General features: G+C 49.8%; 1 protein-coding gene across 2 annotated transcripts in view; it reads left to right on the forward strand.

The window, feature by feature from the left end:
* The first annotated feature begins 506 nt into the window (after positions 1-506).
* The window catches only part of CPEB1 (cytoplasmic polyadenylation element binding protein 1), a 30,928-nt gene continuing 10,025 nt past the window's right edge, over positions 507-21,409 (forward strand). The window contains exons 1-7 of one of the 2 annotated variants that reach the window (XM_048482015.1): positions 507-791; positions 940-1,128; positions 14,465-14,682; positions 15,809-16,055; positions 16,477-16,590; positions 18,570-18,674; positions 20,642-20,778. In XM_048482015.1, coding sequence (XP_048337972.1) covers positions 975-1,128; positions 14,465-14,682; positions 15,809-16,055; positions 16,477-16,590; positions 18,570-18,674; positions 20,642-20,778 — 975 coding nt within the window. In that variant the 5' untranslated portion in view covers positions 507-791; positions 940-974. The remainder of the gene's footprint in view (positions 792-939; positions 1,129-14,464; positions 14,683-15,808; positions 16,056-16,476; positions 16,591-18,569; positions 18,675-20,641; positions 20,779-21,409) is intronic. The other variant, XM_048482016.1, reaches the window with a different exon arrangement.

Consider the following 21,409-nt stretch of genomic DNA (forward strand, 5'->3'; position numbering starts at 1 on the left):
TTCTGAGATTTGCAGATAGAACGCCTTTTCCCTGCACAAATATTCATTTGCCCAGTTTCTATTGACCTAGTACAATGATAGCTCATCCTCTGTGTGTGCAATATCTGTGACTACCTTCCTAAACGCTGTTTTTTTTTTTAAAAAAAAGAAGTCCCTACGATTTGGGTGTGTACTCCATCCCAAACCCCGTCCTCTTTCATGACTTGCTGTTTATACCCACTTCGTCTGCCCAGAGTTCAGGATTTCTGTATTCTTTTCAAAGGTTATCCATATTGCTTAGTGGGAAACAATGCAGAATCTGTGAAGGGGGCACGGTAGCCCAGTGGTTGGGTTTAAAAAAAAAAAGCAAATAGATTATGCTAGCAGAATTGCTTTGCATTGAGCTGGTTCCAGGGCTTGCGCCAGCAACTGGAACCATTCCAGGGCTAAAGGGATTTTGGAGGGGGGGGGGAGGCTGTGGGTGGAGAGAAGGGGTGGGCGGGGCCAGGAGGGCTGGGTGGCTCTAAGCCGACAGCGTGATTTCTCTCTCTTGCTGGCTGGCTGTTGCAGCTGTAGCGATTTGCTGAAGGGGATGGCTGCATTCGGCCACCTCCCTGTGCAGCGGCTTGCAACCCTATAGCTCCGTTCAACTCTTCCTCCCCCCCCCCCCCAATATACGCACTCGCTGCCCATGGGTTCACCTCTTTCCTCCTGCATGCTGCCTTAACTCCCATGGGCAAGCTTGCTCTCCCCTTCTGCTCTGTCAGTGATGTGGCTGTATCGCGTGCCTGCGTGACGTCTCTGGCAACACGGTAAGCATCAGCAAGCCTGGTGGGCAAGCTCAGGAGCAGTACGGGCGCTCTGCTCCCCAGGAACTGTGGACTTCTCCGGGAAACTCCTATAACTCCTGAGCTTGTGTATGTTGTGTTTTTTCTTCTTCCCCCTTCCTGCCTCGAGCAGACTTCCAGGACTCGGAGGGAGCCGCGGCCGCCAGGATGCTTTTCCCACCCTCTGCGCAGGAGAATCCGTGTGGCCTCCCGGACGCCAACGACCTGTGCCTCGGACTGCAGTCGCTCAGCTTGCCAGGGTGGGACAGGCCGTGGAGCAGCCACGATTCGGATGCAGCGGCCCAGCCCAGCACGCAGTCTGGTAAGGGAGTCTGCTGACGCACAGCAACAGTTGCTGGATGGCCCCCCCCCCCCCCCGCCCTCTCGTAACCAGGAGCTGCTCCCAGCAAAATAGCTGGTGTTGATCGTGGACAGCATGTTCCTAATCTCCGAGGAGATTCCCACAAGATTCCCACAGCAGGGTGGAAGGCACAGCAGGGAGGGGAGCGACTAGGAATGCCGGTAATAGGGAGACAAGTTTCGAATAACAATATTTTGTGAAGGTAGCGATTGACAATATTGTAGTATCAAAGGCTTTCACGGCCGGAATCACAGGGGTGTTGTGGGGTTTCCTGGCTGTATGACCGTGTTCCAGCTGCATTTTCTCCTGACGTTTTGCCTGCATCTGTGGCTGGCATCTTCGGAGGATCTGATGGTAGTAAAGCAAGTGGAATATATATATACCTGTGGACTGTCCAGGGTGGGAGAAAGATATACCTGTGGACTGTTCTCCCACCCTGGACAGTATATATGCTATACTCCACTTGCTTTACTACCATCAGATCCTCTGAAGATGCCAGCCACAGATGCAGGCGAAACGTCAGGAGAAAATGCTGCTGGAAAACGGCCATACAGCCAGGAAACCACACAGCACCCCAGTGATAATATTGACAAAAAGGGTGGAGAAGAGAATGAACGCCGTTCTGTCTTTTTAGCGATGCTCTTACAGGGCTAGTGGCTTGGAGATCTAAGGTTGCCAAAAGGAGCTTGTCTCGTGGGCTTGTGTTGTACGAGTGAAAAGGAGACTCAACTTCTTACCATTGCAGAGATGAGGAAAGATACCTAGGGTGGCCGTCTGGCTGACATATACTTCTGCTAGTGTTGCTGTAGAAGAACCTCAGGCCTTGAAATCCAAGTGACCTGGTTGGAAATGACTCTGCATCTTAGGAGCCCCCAGGAGTTGGATTCCTGTTCCATTTGCATCCTTAACTAGCGTGCCTGTTCCGTATCTTTCTGGTTGCTTTGGTCGTTCTAGTTGTGATAACGCTCAGCATTTAGTATCCCTTGAATCCAATCTTTGTCGGGCACTGTTTGATGCTAAGCTGCCCTGCTGGTGAAAGCATGGGAAAATTGCAAAGAAGCAAAACTTAAAGAGGCCCAGCTAGGCCGAAAACTCTGTGCTCTTCAGAAGGGCAAGCACCGTCCTAGGGCGTGCCTCATGATTTGCAGATAAATGAAATTCTTGTTCTTGAAGCTAAAAGTGACAGGTACTGAGAGAAGCAGGCCATGGTTCTGCGTATAATGCTGTGGTGGAGTTCTCGCAAGCCCATCTCGGTAGTTGCAAACATTTCAAGACGCTGGCATTAGGAGCAGCAGATCTTTGCATAATGTTTTTAGGAAAGGCTTCAATTTCCCTTGCGAAAGGAATGCAAGGAGCAGATGGGCGTTGAATGGCAGAAAGCAGTCTTAGGTGGGCAGAAATCTGTAGCGAGGCCTGTTCTGCTGCTAGATTCAATGGCGGGGCTTCCCCTGTAGGAAGGCTTGATTTTCTTTACTTTCCTCTGTTTCTCGTATTTGGCACCAATTGCATCAGTGTCACACAGCAGCTTCGCTGGAGACATCGGCCTGGTAAAGCTGCACGCACCAGCTTCTTAAAAGGTCAGGTGCAGAGGGCTGGCCGTTCAAAAGAGACCTTGGTCCACTGGCATATAGCAGTCTCACTAGACTAGAGGGACTCTCTGATTTCAGGTAACACGGAATTGGAGGGTTGCCGGAACCGTGACTGTCTGTTCGGTGGTCTCAAGATGTACCGGGGGGCACAATCTGATTTCTAAAGCTGGCCTTGTTGATGCAGCAGTGAGCTGCGACTAGCTGTGGATTGTTTTTTTCGGCCTTGACTCCTAGCCGAGGCTTAGAACTTAACTGCCGGTCTTGCAATGAACTGTAGGGCTGCAGCACTGTTCAGACATCTTAAGGCGGGGCCGTATTGGCACTTGGCTCAGCTGCTCGCCTGTGCTTTGGCAGACCTTGCGCAACGGTCAGGAGGCTGAAGCGGCGTGCTGTGTGTTCCTGAGACTCCATTAGCTGTTGTGCGGTACAAACCTGGGAGGTATCCTGTTTGCGTTACCCCTTCCCTCCATAGTGGCAGAGATTTCCACACGGCACGCGTGCAGGGCCGAAGGCCTCAGATGCCGAGCCCCTGTCTTGGATGTTCGGTATTGTGGGACTTAGTCCCTCTCTACGTCACCCTTTTGAGTCGAGAACACTTCTCCCCCTTGGCAACTTCTTGAAGAGCATACTCGCCACTTCAGGAAATAAAGCCCTGCACTCAACTCTGCAGCACTCGTAAGAGTCGCTCAAGAAACAACAGCAACACTTACTCATCGAGTACTTTTATTTTTTGCTCTGCTGCAAATGGCAACAAGCTATAAAACATTTTTGTGCAATCCCTTTCCTACAGATCGGAGCAGAGCCCCTCCGCTCCCAGTAAGCAAAACCTGTCTGCCCATGGATGCATCCCTTGGGGATGGGGCGGTCTACAAATCTAAACAACAAATAAATAAAAATAAAACTGTCTGTCTTCTGGATGTATGAGGGAGCTGCTCCTGAGCCAGTGCGGTGTAGTGGTTACGAGCAGGTGGATTCTAATCTGGAGAACTGGGTTTGATTCCCCACTCTTCCACCTGAGTGGCAGAGGCTTATCTGGTGAACCAGATGTGTTTCCACGCTCCTATATTCCTGCTGGGTGACCTTGGGCTAGTCACAGTCCTCTCTGAACTGTCTCAGCCCCACCTACCTCACCAGGTGTCTGTTGTGGGGAGAGGAAGGGAAACGGAATGTGTAAGCCACCTTGAGTCTTCTTGCAGGAGAGAAAGGTGGGGTATAAATCCAAACTCCTCTTCTTCTTCTTGATACCAAAATCATTTGAATGGGGAGGGCGGCTGTGATTCAGTCTTACTGAATGCTTTAGGTGTTGTTAACCTCGTCGAGGTTCCAGGCAAGCCGCGTCAGTCCAGTGTGAAATCCCCTAACTGAAGCCACCTCTGAGACCTGCTTATGAAGACCAACCAGAAGAAGAGTTTGGATTTATATCCCCCCTTTCTCTCCTGCAGGAGACTCAAAGGGGCTTACAATCTCCTTGCCCTTCCCCCCTCACAACAAACACCCTGTGAGGTAGGTGGGGCTGAGAGAGCTCCGAGAAGCTGTGACTAGCCCAAGGTCACCCAGCTGGCGCGTGTGGGAGTGCACAGGCTAATCTGAATTCCCCAGATAAGCCTCCACAGCTCAGGTGGCAGAGCGGGGAATCAAACCCGGTTCCTCCAGATTAGCTACACGAGCTCTTAACCTCCTACGCCACTGCTGCTCCTGGGCAGGGATTTCAGTCCACGGCTCAGGCCCTTCAGCTGCCTGCTGTATGGAATTCCCAGGCTATTCGGAGTGGATTGGCGAAGCCAGAATTGGGCTGTGCCGCTTGCCATCTGGAACAGTGTCTGCCTCCGATTCCAAACATAAAGAGGTTAAGTGAATTTATTTCTTAGTCTAGCCCAGGGGTTTGCAACCTGCGGCTCTCCAGATGTTCATGGACTACAAATCCCATCCCAATTGGCCATGCTGGCAGGGGCTGATGGGAATTGTAGTCCATAACATCTGGAGTGCCAAAGGTTCGCCACCACTGGTCTACCTAGAAATGTTCAGCGGGCCTAATTCTGTACCCAGAAGCCCCCTTATGCTGCTAAATGTAAGGTTTTGCCCTGTTGCCTCAACTGGCACACAGGATTATTTGAACTGGGGTGCCGGGAGGATAAATGCATTTGGGGCCCGAACATGCCCATCCTATTTTAGTCACCCAGAGAACTTTTATGCCACCTTCCCAGGAAATCGGCCTGTGAACAGCCTACAAATAATAAAAACAAAACATTAAATTTTTTAAATGAAACCTCAGCATTAAAAGCCTGGTCTAGCATAAAAATATAAGCCCTCAAAGCAGACCCCTGACCGCTCACGAGAGCAGTTTCCAGACAAAGATAATGTTGAGAAGATTGAGAGGTTCGTGCGTGTCGAGAACTCGCTCGACAGGGATTGCTCTAAGACCTGACCGTTGGCATGTGAAAACCTGCAAGGAATCGTCAGGGTGGTTGCCAAACAAAAGAATCCAAGCAGCTACCAAGCTAAAACCCTGACCTGAACAGCCCACGCTAACCTGATCTCGACAGAACTCAGAAACTAAAAAGAATCGGGCCTGGTTGGCATTTGAATGGGAAGCCCTCATTTGCCACTGCCTGCCACGGCGGCAGGCAGTGGCAAACCACCTCTGACCGGCAGGCAGTGGCAAACCACCTCTGACCATATCTTGCCTGGAAGCCGCCATGAGGTCGCCAGAAGTCAGGTGTGAATTGTGAAGTCAGCATTTTACCCCACCTAGGTAAATCTATTTTAATGAAATGCAGGTTCTCCGAAGGGCGGGCGGTATAGTCTGAGGTACGCGGCGTGCCGTTTGTGGCGTCTTCCCCTGTGCAAATAGACGAGAGGAGGAAGAGGCCACTACATTTCCAAACAATATTCTGGCAAAGCGAGGAAAAAGGCTTTCACAAGAGTAGGCTTCGGAGCAGCCGCGTGTTAACTTACGGGTATGGCCCTATTGATTCCTCTGCACAAATTGAGCTCGGCGTGTGTAGGCTGGTGTTTCGAGATTGGGCTGAGAGCGCTCTGAATCGCGTTGCATGAAGAGAAAAAACCCCTACAGCTTTTGATTCAGAATGGAAGTGCAGAATTGTGCTTGGACTGAGTGGCTGGTTTGGGTTTTTTAAAATTTGTGTTGAGCAAAAAAAAAATCATAACTAGCTGAAAACACGGGGCGGAGTTGAGACTGGCATTAAATAAGGGCTGGTTTGTAGCTTTTTAACCCTCCACCTCTGCTCTCTGCGGGGGCATAAAAGTTATCTGGCTGTCCAAAATAGGATGGGCACGCTCGGGTCCCCCACCCCAGTTCAGATAGCCCTGTGTGCCAGTGAATTCAAGGAGCTACCACCCTCTGAGTGTGTTTCCTTCTCTTGAAAGGCTGCAGTGACTTTGCAGGCATGTCAAACTGGGTGTGCCGGAGAAGAGCCAGTTGTTTTGGGAATATGTTAAGGTTGTCTTCGCCGGAGCTGTTTCCAGGGTGCTGGGAGGAAGGGGAGATTCAACAAGTAAACCCAGAGGAGACCCGCCGAAGGGAATGATAAAAGGAGGCGTGTTCTGCATCAGAGCAGTTGGGGGAAATGGCCTCCGAGGCCCTTGCTCTCCCAAGCAAAACGCAGGGTGCTGTTTTCCAGCGGCTGCGTCTCCTGTTTCTGGAACTGCAGCATCACCTGGGTTGGTCTCTGGCTTGTGGGCTGGGAGGGCCGGGCCTAGCCAAGGACGGATGCTGCGCCGTTGATTCTGAGCCTTTGCAAGCTGCTATAATGACTCAGCAGAGCTGTTCCACAGGGAGCTGGCTGGAAGCATCAAAAAAAAAAAAGTTAACAATCATGCTAAAAATACTATTGCTGATCTGCACTCTTCATGTACCAGTGCTTGAATGCTTATGGGCTGGGGGGGAACCGGGAACGCACTGGATGCTGGGACTTCTCTCAGTCAGTATCCAATAGTGTGTAGCGGATAAGTTCCAAAACACAAAGATACAACCCACTAATGCACAAGCCTCAATATAAAGTGCACAGTGCATTTAGTGTGATTTCTAAACATCCACTTATTGCTATACCTAACAGATGACCACTATTCACTGTTGCCTAATTCTAACACAGGGAGCCTCGTGACGTAGTGGTTAAGTGCTTGTACTGCCACTCACACGGTCAGGAGTTCAAGCCCCCTGTGGGTCAGATATCCTGGCAGCTGGCTCATGGTCAACTCAGCCATCCATCCATGAGTACCTAGCTCCGTGGTGGCGAACCTTTGGCACTCCAGATGTTATGGACTACTGGCAGGGGCTGATGGGATTTGTAGTCCATAACATCTGGAGTGCCAAAGGTTCGCCACCACTGACCTAGCTCATAGCTAGGCGGTAAAGAATAGCCGGGGAAAGCAATGGCAAACTACCCCACAAAAACGGCTTGCCTATGAGATCACTGCTTGCAGTGGTACCCCAGGGTCGGACACAACTGAAAGGGGAAACTTTACCTTTTTAATTCTAACACATAAATACTTATTACCAAACATACAACTCTTACTCCTAACATACAGTGTAGACACACAATTAAATATACAAACATACAAGAAACCATTAAGAACGTCGATGTAGGGTTAGGATTAGCCCTTAACTCATCAGTTTATGTAGTCCAACTATATATGCTTTATATTGAGGCTCATGTATTAGCATGATATATCTTTGTGTTTTGGAATGTCTCTCAATCTGCACTTGGTTTCTGAATGGCTTTGACTAGGAGCCACCATGCTTAAGACACTGCTTACTGACTGCGGTGAAGTTTGTTCCTGGACAGGGCCGGCATCAGCCTATCCTGAAGTGGGGCAATTGCCAGAGCCCAGAACCCCCACTGCTGCTGACCCCCAGCTGTCCTGTGCCACTGCCACCTGCCTGTATGCTCTTGAGAGCCAGGGTGGTGTAATGGTTAAGAGCAGGTGGATTCTAATCTGGAGAACCGGGTTGGATTCCCCACTCCTCCACCTGAGAGGCAGAGGCTTATCTGGTGAACCAGGTGTGTTTCTGCACTCCTCCACCTGAGTGGCCGAGGCTTATTTGGTGAACCAGGTGTGTTTCCGCACTCCTGCATTCCTGCTGGGTGATCTTGGGCTAGTCACAGTTCTCTCTGAATTCTCAGCCCCACCTACCTCATCAGGTGTGGGGAGGAGAGACTTTAGCCGCATGGCGTAGTGGTTAAATGCTTGCACTGCCACTCACACGGTCAGGAGTTCGAGCCCCCTGTGAGTCAGATATCCTGGCAGCTGGCTCATGGTCAACTCAGCCATCCATCCATTCCTTAGTCGGTAAATGAGTACCTAGCACATAGCAAGGGGGTAAAGAATAGCCGGGAAAAGCAATGGCAAACTACCCCACAAAAACAGCTTGCCTATGAGATCACTGCTCACAGTGGTACCCCAGGGTGGGACACCACTGAAGGGGAAACTTTTCCGAGCAGCAGTGGCGTAGGAGGTTAAGAGCTCGTGTATCTAATCTGGAGGAACCGGGTTTGATTCCCAGCTCTGCCGTTTGAGCTGTGGAGGCTTATCTGGGGAATTCGGATTAGCCTGTACACTCCGACACACGCCAGCTGGGTGACCTTGGGCTAGTCACAGCTTCTCGGAGCTCTCTCAGCCCCACCCACCTCACAGGGTGTTTGTTGTGAGGGGGGAAGGGCAAGGAGACTGTAAGCCCCTTTGAGTCTCCTGCAGGAGAGAAAGGGGGGATATAAATCCAAAACTCTTCTTCTTCTTTACAGGAGAGAAAGGTGGGGTATAAATCCAAACTTCTCCTCCTCCTTGTTCTGTTACTTTGCTAGTTGCTATTTTTGCTCCATGCATTTGAGATAAAGGGGTCCATAAGGAGGAGAATATTTTGTTATTGCAGGGAGGATTCCAGCCTGGGGGGTTCTCTTTTTTCTTCTTTTTTCCTGCAGGGGACCTTCTAATCCCTGAGGACAACGTATGCCTCCACGGAACGAAGTGTTCTCTTATCTGGGCTTTTTGATCTGATAAGGGGGGGAAAAATCCCCCGACTTTTCCTGCAAAGGGTCTCGGCTGCATTTAGCTGAGTCACAGATGGAGGTGCCTGGCCCTTGGCCAGCTTTTTGAGAGTGGCTGTTCTCAGGCAGAGCCAGAGAATTGTGTCTGGGAAGAGAAAAGTCCTGCTTCGTTCTCCTCCTGGGAGACTGCTGTCTGGATTAGGGAGCGTGCCCTCCAGAGGTCTGTGAGTTCAGGTCCCAGCGTCCCCCAAAATCTGTGCCAGTCTGCGATTATTCGTTATTTCTTTTCAAGCTCTGCAGACGCCACTGAGAACAATTGCTGTACGTGTTCTCTTAGGCCTTTTGCAGTCCTGTGTGGTGCTAGACCTAGAACGCAGATACTCCCGTCTAAATTAACATCTTGCGATGTGCATGCAAATTTCCCACACCGTACAGAGAAAATCTCAGTATATAGTTGTGTTTTGTCCTGAAATTGGTAAGCGTGTGGCCCTCAGAGATTACTCTCTGTGTCCTGTAGAAGATACCTGCTTTGTCATTATCTATTGAATTCCTACTAGCTCTTAACAGCAGAGGCGTAGCTGGGCCAAACTGCGCCCGGTGCCCAGTCTATATTTTCCATCCCCCCCGCCCCCGGGTGGCATCCCCCCCCACACACACACGGCTTCCCTCCTTCCCACACTTACCTAAGTTCCTTTTGTAGCACTTTTTGAGGCTGAAAAAAAGGCCTGTTCACAGTTCAGGCTTAAAAACGGCCTGATGGGAACTATACTTCCCAGGAGACCTTGTGAGCCCCAAGGTCTCCTGGGAACTATAGTTCCTCAGCCGTTTTTAGCCTGTACTGTGAACAGGCCTTTTTTTCAGCCTGAAAAAGTGCTAGGAAAAGGAAAGGAACTAAGGTAAGTGTGGGAAGGGGGGTGGGGGCGCCGGGGGGGGGGAAGGGAGAGTGGCCTGGGGGCGATTTTCCACCTCCCAGGCGTGCACCTGGTGCACGGCGCGCACCCCCATCCTTTTGTAGCTCCGCCACTGCTTAACAGTATACCTCATGGGACGGCTGTCTGCTTTCACGTAGCTAATATTCTCAGCCTGGGTTGAGGAAATAGAACGCGATACTCCCCGTGATGGGAAGGGGAAGCTACTTCTCAAGATTTTAGCAGTCAAGTCCCTGCAGTCAAACCATTCGGTTAAACTGGGCCAAAGGCTTTGACTAGTTTATTTCCTTCCATGCCAATTCCTGGCCTATCGGCATCAGTATTATCCATAACGGGTCCTCAGTGTGGGCCCCAGTGCCCAGTAACACCTTTCCTGGATCCTGTCAAAGTGTTTTCTGAAACGTTCCTTGTACCCCTGCTCTTTCAGAGGATATTTTTTAGAATTCTCTTCTTGTTTTCACTTGGGTTTCCTTGGTGTGTAGGGAGGGGGTCCACCTGTCATGGCAGCCGGTTTTGGGGCTGCACCCACAACCCTTTCCCAGAATTCCAAGAGTGCCCAACCTTTCTGAAGTGACTTTGACTTCCTGTGAATCACTGTTGCCGTACTGTCCTCGCCCTCGGGTTTCTCTGACGAAACATCCAGCAGGAGGATAAAAGAATTAAAGCATCTTCAGCAAGGTTGAATTCCTTCATTCAAAGAAGCCGCTTTCGATGGAGGAAGAGTTCAAAGCTGAACTTTAATGTCCTAATAAAAGATGCTGAGTTGGTACTAAATTTGGATGTTGCACAGTAACAATTCTCTGAGGACCGTCAGAACAAGAACTGTGGCCACCTGTGTACTGGGTGATCGGTACAGATCTCCCCAGAGTTCGCTGTTGTGCTACCTACAGCTTTCCTAAGAGGCGCCAGAAAGTCAACAGCCAGGAATATTTTTTTTTAAAAGCCTCCCTAGATTTAGGTGCGAAGGAAACCCAAATTTGCCACGGATATCCTTCTACCTGAATCATGATTCAATCATGGACTTTGTGCGTTGTGTGTTGTGTGTCTGAAAAGTCCCAAGCCGGGGATGTGTTGTGTTTCTCTCACAAATGCCTTTGAAGAAGACTTTGCGCAAACAAGAATGGGTTTAACAACACTACGAGAACACAAAAGAGGCCAAAAATGACCAGAAAACCATAGTGGGCTAGAATTAATGTGCAAGTTGTGTTCCTTGTCTTGGAACTTGTGTGTTCTGACTGTCTATGAAACTTGGTACGTAGACTTGCTCTGTGAATAAAATGGAGTGCATCATGACCAGAGCTGGGAGCCCATATAGACACTCAGTGTGGGCACTCTTGGAATTCTGAGTGTATGCTCAGACACTCAACTTCCTAAATGCTGGTGGAGGAAATTACCATTGCGTCAGAACTAACTCATGGTGACCTGATAAGTCTTTTAAGTCAAGAGAAGCGCTGAGGTCGTTTGCCATTGCCTTCCTCTGCAAACCAACCTGGAGCCAGCTTGGTTAAGAGGAGGTGCACTCTAATCTGGAGAACTGGGTTTGTTTCCCTGCTCTGCCACTTGAACTGTGGAGGCTTACCTGGTGAATCCCATTAGCTTGTGCACTCCAACACACGCCAGCTGGGTGACTTTGGGCTAGTCACAGTTCTTCGGAGCTCTCTCGGCCCCACCCAACTCACAGGGTGTTTGTTGTTGCGGGAAGGGAAAGGAGATTTCAAGCTCCTTTGAGTCTCCGTAAAGGAGAGAAAGGGGGGATATAAATCCAAACTCCTCTTCTTCTTGATTATCTCCTTTCTCCAGGGCTGACCCTCCTAAACATTACTGCAAGTTAAGGCCATTGCACGTTTCTAAGAATATCTTTGAACTGGAGGCTCGAAAACAGATGTTCTCGAGATTTTGCAAATCTTGACTCCTCTTTGGGTTATTTTCTAGCAGTAAAGGCTTCAGGCTTTTCATGCAAGCAACCATTTTCCCCCCCTGTTCATAAAGGATGAGTAAAGGGAATGCCAACGTCTTGGCAGCGCACTCGCTTTTCAAAACAAAGCTCTGCAGGGCAGGCTGGAACAAACAGCCCTCTTCAGTAGGTGGTTGGCCACGCAGCACTGTGTGACTACAAAGAGTGATATGTGTGTGGGAGAGAAAAGCGAATGTGTGAGATCTGCTTTGGGGGAAAGAGGCAGCCGCCTGCAGTTTTGGAGGGCTTTTTTACCCTTTGTCCCACCTTTGAGTTCAAAACATTACGGCTGACAGGCATATTCGCCTAACTGCAAGACGGAGCTATTCTGCCAGGCATTCCCACCAAGCCAGCCGGGTTAGATTCCATCACAGTTGCCAACTTGTGGGCAAGAGTAGGGGTATTTGGTGCCCTTTTATTTGGGTTGTTCTTTAAGTATGTTGTATTTATCAAGCTTACTGTGTTTTAAATGTATTTTTAGTGGTTGTATGCCACCCTGAGCCCTATGGGAATGGGTGGGATAGAAATATGAGAATAAATGAATAAATAAACACGAACTGATTGGCACTTGGTTCAGGATAGTCCACACTGGCAGAAATATGAGGAAAAGGAGGTATACTTTAAAGATGGATGCGTGGAAGATTTTAATACTGTTTGATTGAAGGTCCTGGGCCAGGGGTGTCAAACTTGCGGCCCTCCAGATGTTCATGAACTACAGTTCATATCAGTCCCTCCCAACATGAGCATTGGCTCTACTGGCAAGGGCTGATGGGAATTGTAGCTCATGAACATCTGGAGGGCTGCGAGTTTGACATCTGTGTCCTGGGTAGCAGGGCTACCTTGCTACTGTCTAAAGCAGCAGTTCTCAACCTGTGGGTCGTGACCCCTTTGGGGGTCAAACAGGGGCGTAAAGAGGCAAACTGTAGCCCTGGGCAAAACCTGAGTTGGATGCCCCCCCCCCCCCATGGGCGGCCACTCCACCACGACCAAATTTTTTTTGCACCAGGACATTGGTGCCTGCAGGGAGTGCATTTTTAGACATATCAGCACCAAAATTTCAGAGTATCATCAGGAGACTGTCCTTATGCTACCCCCCAGGTTTGGTTCAAGGAGTCCAAAGTTATGGACTCCCAAAGGGGGTGCCCCATCCCCCGTTGTTTCCAATGGGAGCTAATAGGAGATGGGGGCTACAGTTTTGAGGGTCCATAACTTTGGCCCCCCTCAACCAAACTGCACCAAACCTGGGGGGTATCATCAGGGCAGTCTCCTGATGAGACCCTGAAAGTTTTGAGACTGTGCCTTCAGAACTGTGCCCCTCCCCCAGCCTGCAACCCCCATTGACAGCAATACAGAAAACTCAATGCAGAACAAAGATTCTTGGGCAAATTTCTGGGATGTTCCTGCAGGGGGCACATTTTTGGATGTATCGGCCCCAGAGTTTCAGGGTATCATCTGAAGACTGTCCTGATGGGACCCCCCAAGTTCGGTGCAGTTTGGTTTAGGGGGTCCAAAGTTATGGACCCTCAAAGGGGGTGCCCCATCCCCCATTTTTTTGCTAAGGAGATGGGGCTACCCTTTTGAGGGTCCATAACTTTGGACCCCGTAAACCAAACTTCACCAAACTTGGGGGGTAGCATAAGGACAGTCTCCTGATGATACGCTGAAATTTTGGTGCTGATATGTCTACAAATATGTCTACCCCTCTCTTCTCTTCATTTTTTAGAAGGACTTGATGTTTTGGTGTAGTGGAAAGTAGCCAGTTCTCCTTTATGCCCGTAAGCACTATGAGGAGCAGAGGTCCGGCACGTATTTTTAGAGAGGTTTTCTTCCATCCACCTTGCTCAGCCACTCCTGTTAGCCCATCTTCAAATGCACCCATGTGCATTTGTGGCAGGGAGCCCCTTTCGCTGCTGATGAGGTCATTAGGTTGGCTCTTCCTGTTCCTGTCCCGTGCCTTGTGAGGTGACTTCCTGTCTTGTATGCAGCAGGGTGGTTCTTCCACTGCCATCTGGTGGGAGAAAAGTAGATTCCAGGTCAGCAGTAGTTTGAAGTCATTTGGTCTACTCCCATGGTGGCAAACCTATGGCACTCCAGATGTTCATGGACTACAATTCCCATCAGCCCCTGCCAACATGGCCAATTGGCCATGAAGCATTGCACAGTTGCTTCACTAAGCTTACTCCCGAGTAACACGCGCCTCGGAGCCAACCACTTTTTCTAAACTAAAACCTCAGTATTCAGGTTAAATTGCCGTGTTGGCACTTTGCAATAAATAAGTGGGTTTTGGGTTGCAATTTGGGCATTCGGTCTCGAAAAGATTCGCCATGGCCAATTGGCCATTTTGGCAGGGGCTGATGGGAATTGTAGTCCATGAACATCTGGAGTGCCATAGGTTCGCCATCACTGGTACTCTGTCTGGGATGGGACTTGAGCGTACATCGTGCTCTACATAGCAGTCTAGCTCTGATACACTACAACCATGAGCAGCAATGAATAGATTGCCAGAACTGCTTACATAATTTTCAGTATTGTTTACATCCATGAGAGTTGAATGCCTGTGTGTTTAAGGTTAGGTGGGTGCGCTCCCCCCCCCCCCAAAAAAAAATTGAATAACACAGCATCGCTAGATAAATGTTGTGGATGACATGCCAACTAAAGACCCAGTAGTCCTATTTTCGGGCTCGGTGAGTGGGATATTGTTTATAGTCTGCATTCCAAGCATGAGTGGGTTTGATGTGAGAGCATGGGCGCATTGTCTGGTTAAAGAGAGCCACGGGTGACGTGTCAGATGTACATGATTTCATCTGTTTTGTTTTGCAGTCCTTAACATGCTTAGCAGCCCCCTGGGGAAGTCCCCGCTGGGTTTCTTGCCCCTGGACCCCATCGGCTCTGAGCTGACCGACAGCCTGCCGACCCCAACTCTGAGGAACTCCCGTCTGGACAGCAGCCGTTCGCTTCTGTATTCCCGCTCCAGCAGTCCCTCGGACTCCGACACCAGTGGGTTCAGCTCGGGTTCGGACCACCTTTCGGATTTAATTGTAAGTCTGTAAGGAACGCTGAGAGATTCAGCGTGGTGTAGTGGTTAAGAGTAGGTGCACTCTAATCTGGAGAACCGGGTTTGATTCCCCGCGCTGCCGACTTGAGCTGTGGAGGCTTATCTGGTGAACCACATTAGCCTGTTCACTCCAACACATGCCAGCTGAGTGATCTTGGGCTAGTCACAGTTCTTCGGCGCTCTCTCAGCCCCATGCACCTCACAGGGTGTTTGTTGTGAGGGAGGAAGGGAAAGGAGATTGTAAGCCCCTTTGAGTCTCCTTACAGGAGAGAAAGGGGATATAAATCCAAACTCTTCTTTTCTTCTCTAAGGGTTGGAATCTGTATTATCTCTTTTTTTAAAAAAAGAGGCTGTAAGCAAACTAGTTCTGTGGCCACAGACTTTACACTGTAACACTAGATTTGGGTGCACTTCTAATTGTAGTAATCGGGGTGTGGCTTTGTTGAGACCGAACCGGGAGTGCGACCATTATGATATATAGGTCCCAAAATTGATGTATAAATGATAAAACACACCCCTTTTTTCATTCTGTTTATTTGCTCTGATTCCCTTTTTGAGCTGTGTTAGCTAATGTGATTTGTCAACGACGGTAAATTTTTATTTATCCTTTGTAGTCCACCTTTCTCACTGAGACTCAAGAGGGATTACAATGCAGTAAGAGCAGTAAAATACCATTAATTGAACCCTCGGATTTCTGGAGTGCGTGCTTCCTAATCCGGAGAGCAGACTCCCAGGAGGAGAATTCCTATGATACCTGTTAGGAGTGAGAGCCAGCGTGATGTAGTGGTTAAGAGCAGGTGCACTCTAATCTGGAGAACCGGGTTTGATTCCCCGCTCTGCTACTTGAGCTGTTGAGGCTTATCTGGGGAACCAGATTAGCTTGTGCACTCCCAACACATGCCAGCTGGGTGATCTTGGGCTAGTCACAGCTCTTCGGAGCTCTCTCAGCCCCACCCACCTCACAGGGTGTTCCTTGTGGTGGGGAGGGGAAGGGACAGGAGATTGTAAGCCCCTTTGAGTCTGCTTCAGGAGAGAAAGCGGGGACATAAATCCAAACTCTTCTTCTTTGCTCTGGCGAACTGTATTTTTGACACCAGGCTCTCTTTCAGTCTAGTCTCCGTATCTCTCCACCTCTGCCGTTCCTGCCAATGAGTGGCATGAGCAGGGATTCCCTCAACGGAACAGGATCCCACCTCAGCCAGAATCAAACTGCTTTGGCGGCAGTCACTTCCAGCCCTGCCAGTGTGGCTAAGCAGTGGCCGGGAACATCGACGTGGCCTTCTTGGAACTTGCCAGACTCTCCGGAAGACCCGTTCAGCATCGAGAGGGAAGCTCGACTTCACAAGCAAGCTGCAGGTGAGTCAAAAGCAGGCTTTACTGGGCGGGGAGGCCGACATCTCGGTGTGAACTTGTGCTCTTGGCGGAAGCTTGAGAGCCAGCATGATGTAGTGGTTAAAAGCAGGTGGATTCTAATCTGGAGAACTGGGTTTGATTCCGCACTTCTCCACCTGAGTTGCTGAGGCTTATCTGGTGAACCAGATTATCTTGTGCACTCCTACATTCCTGCTGGGTGACCTTGGGCTGGTCACAGATCTTCGGAGCTTGCTCAGTCCCACCTTACAGGAGCTTGTAAGCCACCTTGAGTCTCCTTACAGGAGAAAAGGGTTGGATATAAATCCAAACTCCTCCTCTTCTTTTCCTCCTCCTCTTCCCCTCCTCCTCTAAGCTGTCCCAGACTCCTGAATGAAATGTCTCTTTCTGTGGTGTCTCCCCTCAGCTGTGAATGAAGCAACCTGCACATGGAGCGGGCAGCTTCCGCCCCGAAATTACAAGAATCCCATCTATTCGTGTAAGGTGTTTCTAGGAGGCGTCCCCTGGGATATCACAGAAGGTGAGTAACTTCTTGGGGCCTCCCTGGTTTGCCTTCTACCGAATCAAACCAGGGTCTGTATTGGGGTGCTGTGTGGTTTCCAGGCTGTATGGTCGTGTTCTAGCAGCATTCTCTCCTGACGTTTCGCCTGCATCTGTGGCTGGCATCTTCAGAGGATCTGTTCTGCCACTGAGCTGTGGCCACACCTTCTGGTAAGGTCTGGGGAGGAAGGAAGTGTAAGGGTGTGGCTCTCAGAACAGCTGAGTGAATGCAAAATCCTGGCAATGTGATGTCTGCAATTTGCAGAATCCCCAAATATATTCCTGTAGCTGTTCTGCTAGTCAATGGCCAGCGTGGTGTAGTGGTTAAGAGCAGGTGGATTCTAATCTGGAGAACCAGGTTTGATTCCCCGATCCTCCTCATGAGTGGCAGAGGCTTACCTGGTGAACCAGATGTGTTTCCGCACTCCTACATTCCTGCTGGGTGAACTAGTCACAGTTCTCTCTGAACTCTCTTAGCCCCACCTCCCTCACAAGGTGTCTGTTGGGGGAGAGGAGGGGAAAGGAGCTTGTAAGCCGCCTTGAGTCTCCCTACAGCTCTGGCACTCAGAGCCCTCTCTGTGGGCACGTGCAGAGACCCCCCCACACACACATCTAGGCTGGCCTGGGCCCCTGGGCTCGATTAATAGCATTAAACCTAAGACCAAGTTTTGGGGAACCTGTGTAGGTAACCCTGTTAAGCGCTGTTTAACCCTACTGATTCTCAAGCAAAGAACTAAAGCGCGATCCTTTACCTGGGTGTAAGCTCGGTTGCTGGCAATGGGGCTTGCTTCTGAGTAAACCCTCCTAGGGTCGTGATTCACCCGTTGGAAGAGTTGCACGGTTGCTTCAAAGCAAAGCCACCAACTACCACCAAGCCTACTCCTGAGTAACGCACACCTCGGAGCCAACCGTTTTTTCTAAACAAAAACCTCAGTATTCAGGTTAAATTGCCGTGTTGGCACTTTGCGATAAATAGGTGGGTTTTGGGTTCCAATTTGGGCACTCGGTCTCGAAAAGGTTTGCCATCACTGCCCTACAGGAAAGGTGGGATATAAATCCAAACTCCTCTTCTTAGTAATTGCTCTTATTTTTATCCCCCACGTAATTACTATTGTGTCCTGCGCAGAGTAGTACCACAACAGTAGAAACCAGCTGTTTCTAACAGCAAGAGTGAGGGAGCAAGTCAAGCAGTTGGATTAACCAACAGGAACGGGAGCCATGCTTCGAGGGTGGAGTTGGATATAGAAAAATATCTCAAGGACACAAGATTGGGGCTGTGGGTGGGGAATTCCCTCCTGGGCCCAGGCAATTGGGCAGCCTAGTCGAGACACCCATTGGCTCACTGACCGGTAAGAGGATGTAGATCAGTGGGGGGGTTTCTCTGTCATCTCTAACTGGAGCACCTTCCATATGAGGAGAGGCTGCAGCGTTTGGGACTCTTTAGTTTGGAGAGGAGACGTCTGAGAGGGGATATGATTGAAGTCTATAAAATTATGCATGGGGTAGAAAATGTTGACAGAGAGAAATTTTTCTCTCTTTCTCACAATACTAGAACCAGGGGGCATACATTGAAAATGCTGGGGGGAAGAATTAGGACTAATAAAAGGAAACACTTCTTCACGCAACGTGTGATTGGTGTTTGGAATATGCTGCCACAGGAGGTGGTGATGGCCACTAACCTGGATAGCTTTAAAAAGGGCTTGGACAGATTTATGGAGGAGAAGTCGATCTATGGCTACCAATCTTGATCCTCCTTGATCTGAGATTGCAAATGCCTTAGCAGACCAGGTGCTCGGGAGCAACAGCCACAGAAGGCCGTTGCTTTCACATCCTGCATGTGAGCTCCCAAAGGCACCTGGTGGGCCACTGCGAGTAGCAGAGTGCTGGACTAGATGGACTCTGGTCTGATCCAGCAGGCTAGTTCTTATGTTCTTAACTGCTGTTCCCTCTCTTGTGCAGCGGGTCTGATCAGCACCTTCCGTGTCTTCGGCTCGCTGAAGGTGGAGTGGCCTGGTAAGGATAGCAAGCATCCCCGCTGCCCTCCCAAAGGTAATATGCCTAAAGGTAATACAGACATGGTAGGACCATTTTTTATCCATGCTTCGTAGCGCACAGAGGGCTGCTGGGATGGCACGGCTGCATGCTGGTGACTGGCAGGTTAGAGCTCCACGGGACGCAGGTTGTCATGCTACAGGTTCAGCTTGGGTGAATCCCCTGCACTGGTGGCGGTCAAAGGCAGAGTGGAAAGAGCCGGGTGGAATCCTGAAGCACAGGACGCTTGTCTACACTTATCCCAGTAGTTTGTATAACAGTAACAGAGAGCTGGCGTGGCGTAGTGGTTGAGAGCAGGTGCACTCTAATCTGGGCAACTGGGTTTGATTCCCCACTCTGCCACTTGAGTGGTGGAGGCTTATCTGGGGTACCAGATTAGCTTGTGCACTCCTAACACATGCCAGCTGGGTGGCCTTGGGCTAGTCACAGTTCTTCAGAGCTCTCTCATCCCCACCCACCTCACAGGGTGTTTGTTGGGGGAGAGGGGAAGGGAAAGGAGATTGTAAGCCCCTTTGAGTCTCCTTAACAGGAGAGAAAAGGGGGGATATAAATCCAAACTCTTCTTCTTCTAATGGCTGGCTTTTAAAAGTACCCTACCAAAAATTGCTTTGCAACAAAGGGTTTTCGGTTGCGCTGTTCTGTGGGAAACAAGCTTTTGTTTAGTAATGGAAAACCAAAATCTAAGTGTCTTCAGGTGCTAACACACTGATGGTTCCAATACGGCTAGTGTGTGCTCAGAAATTATCCCCAAATGTTCCATTCCCATCTCCCCCCCTTTTTTTCCGTTCTGATTTGTCAGAATTCCACTGCAGCAACAGAACTGGTTTAGGGGCAAACTGGTGTTGTCGCTGCCTCATTTCCCCCCACCCCCACCCCCAGATCAGGAGTGGTTGTCATATGTAATTCAGTTTCTCTCTGCCTCTCGCCCGTCCTTCCCTCTTCTGTATCGCGGCTTCGTATCTCTCCTGCTCTGAATGTTCTTGGAGATCTCTGAGTTCCAATTTGTGAGCCAATGTGGGGGTTAAGAGCAGGTGGACTCTAATCTGGAGAACCAGGTTTGATTCCCCACTCCTCCACACGAGCGGCAGACTCTTCATCTGATGAACTGGATTTGCTTCCCTGCTCCTACACATGAAGCCTGCTGCGTGATCTTGGGCTAGTCCCAGTTCTCTCTGAACTCTCTCAGCCCCACCTGCCTCACAAACTGTCTGTTGTGGGGAGAGGAAGGGAAAGGAATTTGTAACCTACCTTGGCACCATGGAAAGGAATCTGAGCACTGGAAGAGGAGTCTTGCTGGGTGAAAAAGAGCACGCCGCCTTTTATTTCCCTATTTGAAGGCCTTTTGCTGCTGCAAATTGGTTAATTTTGAATTCTCTGGGGCAGAACTTAAGAAAGACTCCTCTGATCCTTGAGCTCTCCGAACATTATGAGGAAGAAATCTGACATTTGCTAGAGCAGTGGTTCTCAACCTGTTCGTCTTTCATCTTTCACAGGGGTCGCCTAAGACTCTCTGCATCAGTGTTCTCCATCTGTAAAATGGATAAACGTTAGGGTTGGGGGTCACCACAACATGAGGAACTGTATTAAAGGGTCGCGGCATTAGGAAGGGTGAGAACCACTGTGCTAGAGCAAGATCCCAGTTACCAGATACTGAGGGCATTGCTATTAAACCCTGCTTATGAATAATCTCATTAGGTGACTGCCCACTTGTGAACTAGACCAGGGGTCTGCAAGCTGCGGCTCTCCAGATGTTCATGGACTACAATTCCCATCAGCCCCTGCCAGCATGGCCAATTGGGAATTGTAGTCCATGAACATCTGGAGAGCTGCAGCTTGCAGACCCCTGAAACTAGACAGACCTCAGTGCTTTTGATCCAGCAAAGCAGTTATGAACTATATTACGTAGGTGACCCCCCAGGAGAGAGATCCGCATAGCCAGTGCCGTCTTAAGTAAATCCCCTGCTTTTTTCCCTCCCAAGGCTATGCCTACCTGGTGTTCGAGTCAGAAAAATCTGTCCGGGCTCTGCTGCAAAACTGTTCCCGAGACGTGTTTAGCCCCACTGGTCTGAGTGAGTACTATTTCAAGATGTCCAGCCGCCGGATGCGCTGTAAAGAGGTGAGTGGGTGTGAAGGGAGGCGCGATCCAACCTTTAAAAACTGGTCTGAGCTTGATCTTGTTTTGCAGTCCGGGTCTTTTTCCTGAAACAATGAGGGGAGATACTACTATTAATTTTTGACATCTCTTAAAACGTTTTCGCTCTCTAAAAGGATTAGTTTTCTTCCATTTTGGTGCAAGAGATGGATGTCTCGACAGCACCAGTCCCCGTAGTTTTGAGCTTATGGGCACCTTTGGAATTTGGGCACAAGGTGAAGAAGAGGAGGAAGCGTTTGGATTTGCACCTCGCCTTTCTCTCCTGTAAGGAGACTCAAGGCGGCCTACAAATTCCTTTTCCCTTCCTCTCTCCGCAACAGACACCTTGTGAGGTAGGTGGGGCTGAGAGACTTCTGAGAGAACTGGGACTAGCCCAGGGTCGCCCAGCTGGCTTCATGTGGAAGAGCAAGGAAGCAAATCCAGTTCACCAGATTGGAGTCCGCTGCTCTTATGGAGGAGTGGGGGAATCAAACCTGGTTCTCTGGATTAGAGTCCACTCCTCTTAACCACTACACCACGCTGGCTCTCACAAAATGCAACCACAGAATACCCACTGTGGGCAGCGCAGAAATATACACATAAAAGAAGGCCGAGT

The sequence above is a fragment of the Sphaerodactylus townsendi genome, linkage group LG17, assembly GCF_021028975.2.
Source record: "Sphaerodactylus townsendi isolate TG3544 linkage group LG17, MPM_Stown_v2.3, whole genome shotgun sequence".
NCBI classification, from domain to species: Eukaryota; Metazoa; Chordata; class Lepidosauria; order Squamata; family Sphaerodactylidae; genus Sphaerodactylus; species Sphaerodactylus townsendi.